General features: G+C 45.6%; 1 protein-coding gene across 1 annotated transcript; it reads right to left on the reverse strand.

Annotated features, from left to right (window-relative positions):
* Positions 1-241: 241 nt before the first annotated feature.
* LOC132790281 (uncharacterized) lies at positions 242-1063 on the reverse strand. Its single transcript, XM_060798767.1, has one exon. It carries the CDS (start codon positions 945-947, stop codon positions 303-305), a length of 645 nt encoding a protein of 214 aa, XP_060654750.1. The 5' UTR covers positions 948-1063; the 3' UTR covers positions 242-302.
* Positions 1064-1697: the final 634 nt, after the last annotated feature.

The following is a 1697-nucleotide window of genomic DNA, read 5'->3' on the forward strand; positions in this document are numbered from 1 at the left end:
GTTGGGAAGAAGGTCACAAGAGCTGATGGAAGACTGCTGGCACTGCTTTATTATAGACACTGCTTTAAAAACACCTTTAATCAGTCGGTCTGTCTGTCCATTGATTTAAGCAGCTATATCTCTGAGGCTATTATAGCTATAGGTACAAAAATTGCCTTAAATAATTTTTAGGTTATAACGTATATGTTGATTATTTTAGAATTAGGCCAAGTGCTAAAATTTAGTAATTAAAATGATTAGTACATTTTTAAGTTATTTATTTGTATTTACATTTGTTTGCCTAAAGTTTGCAGCAGTTTGCGTTACTGCGCATTAAAGAGACTCTTGACGGTGGCATCGGTGATGTCGATGGTCAGCTTGTAGTAGCCTTCGCGTCGCAGAGCGCGCTCCTCGTCATCGGCAACGCCATAGATGTCCTCGATGGGCTGCATGATCTCCGATTCGTTGGGCAGGAGCAGCTTGCGCGCATCCTTGCGAAACACGGCTACTGCCTTGACCATGCTATGATGCGCCCTCGCTACTTGATGGAAATTCAAAGTCTTGCGCTTCGCTGACATTTTACTCTGAATGCGATCGAGGCGCGCAATCAAACGGAGTAAAATAAAACGCGAGAAGCGATCCTTGATCTCAAGCAGTGTGAGTTCAGTGCTACGACGTTGCCCCAAAGGATGCACATAGGCAGCAACAATCAAACCCACAAATACAACATTGATGCAGAGTATTGTGAGCAGCACGCAGAGCTGAAAGAAGTCAATGTCTGCAGTGCTTGTGGCATAGCACGCTTCACTTAGCTGCTTCCACGACATCAGATCGTAGTTGTGCACCTTCCACTCGTACTGCAAATAAGCGGTTAATAGACTCACAAAGCAGCAGCAGATCGAGATGAATGGATAATGCTGGTAGAAGAATTCGTTTAGCGATGTTCGCAGTTCACGCAGCAGATTCATCTTGCTTATGTTCTTGGCTATTGTTGTCGGATAGTTCCGATTTTGTGCGCTTTTTTTTCTCACTCTCCAAATTTTGAGCGTATTGTGCCGAAATGAGTTGTGCAGCGTGAGCTACTGAGTCGAAAGTCTCTCATTGAGTTTGAGTGAACTTTGACGTATAAGAGTTGCAGTTCACTGCTTGCAGGGGCAAGCTGTGCACTCCGTTTCCAACTTGAGCGCAACTGCTTGCTAGCTGGTGCGCTGCTTTGCAACGCGTTCGAACTTGCAGGATTGGGTTTGAGGGATGTTTTCTCCTGCAACTTGTCAGCTTGTGGATGCTATAAGCTTGCAACTTGTGCGCTCAGGCTGCTCACACAACGCCCACAACTGCAACGTAACTTGTTCGACTGTCGACTGCTTGCTGTACGCTTTCACCCTCGCCTCAACAAGCAGTTGGCCAAGCTTCAAGTTGCAAGTCTAACGATAATTTCGCCAATCGCGACAACTTTTGCCCGCGATTTGAGACACTGATAAGACAAAATGGCAAAAACGTTGTGGGAATAGACGAGGGAGAATATAGCACCCCCTTCTACCCTCCCTTCCTCTCCCCTTTACTCCTCTACCCAGCACTTTTGCCATTTTCGCTGTTTTATCTTGCGCTCATTATTGTCTGGCTTTTCTTTTGCCTGTGTGTGTGTGCAACGCTTTGTGGCAAGCAAACGCAAGTGCATGCAAAACTGCATTTTGTAGACAAGCCGAAACCAAAAACTG

The sequence above is a fragment of the Drosophila nasuta genome, chromosome 3, assembly GCF_023558535.2.
Source record: "Drosophila nasuta strain 15112-1781.00 chromosome 3, ASM2355853v1, whole genome shotgun sequence".
Classification (NCBI taxonomy): domain Eukaryota; kingdom Metazoa; phylum Arthropoda; class Insecta; order Diptera; family Drosophilidae; genus Drosophila; species Drosophila nasuta.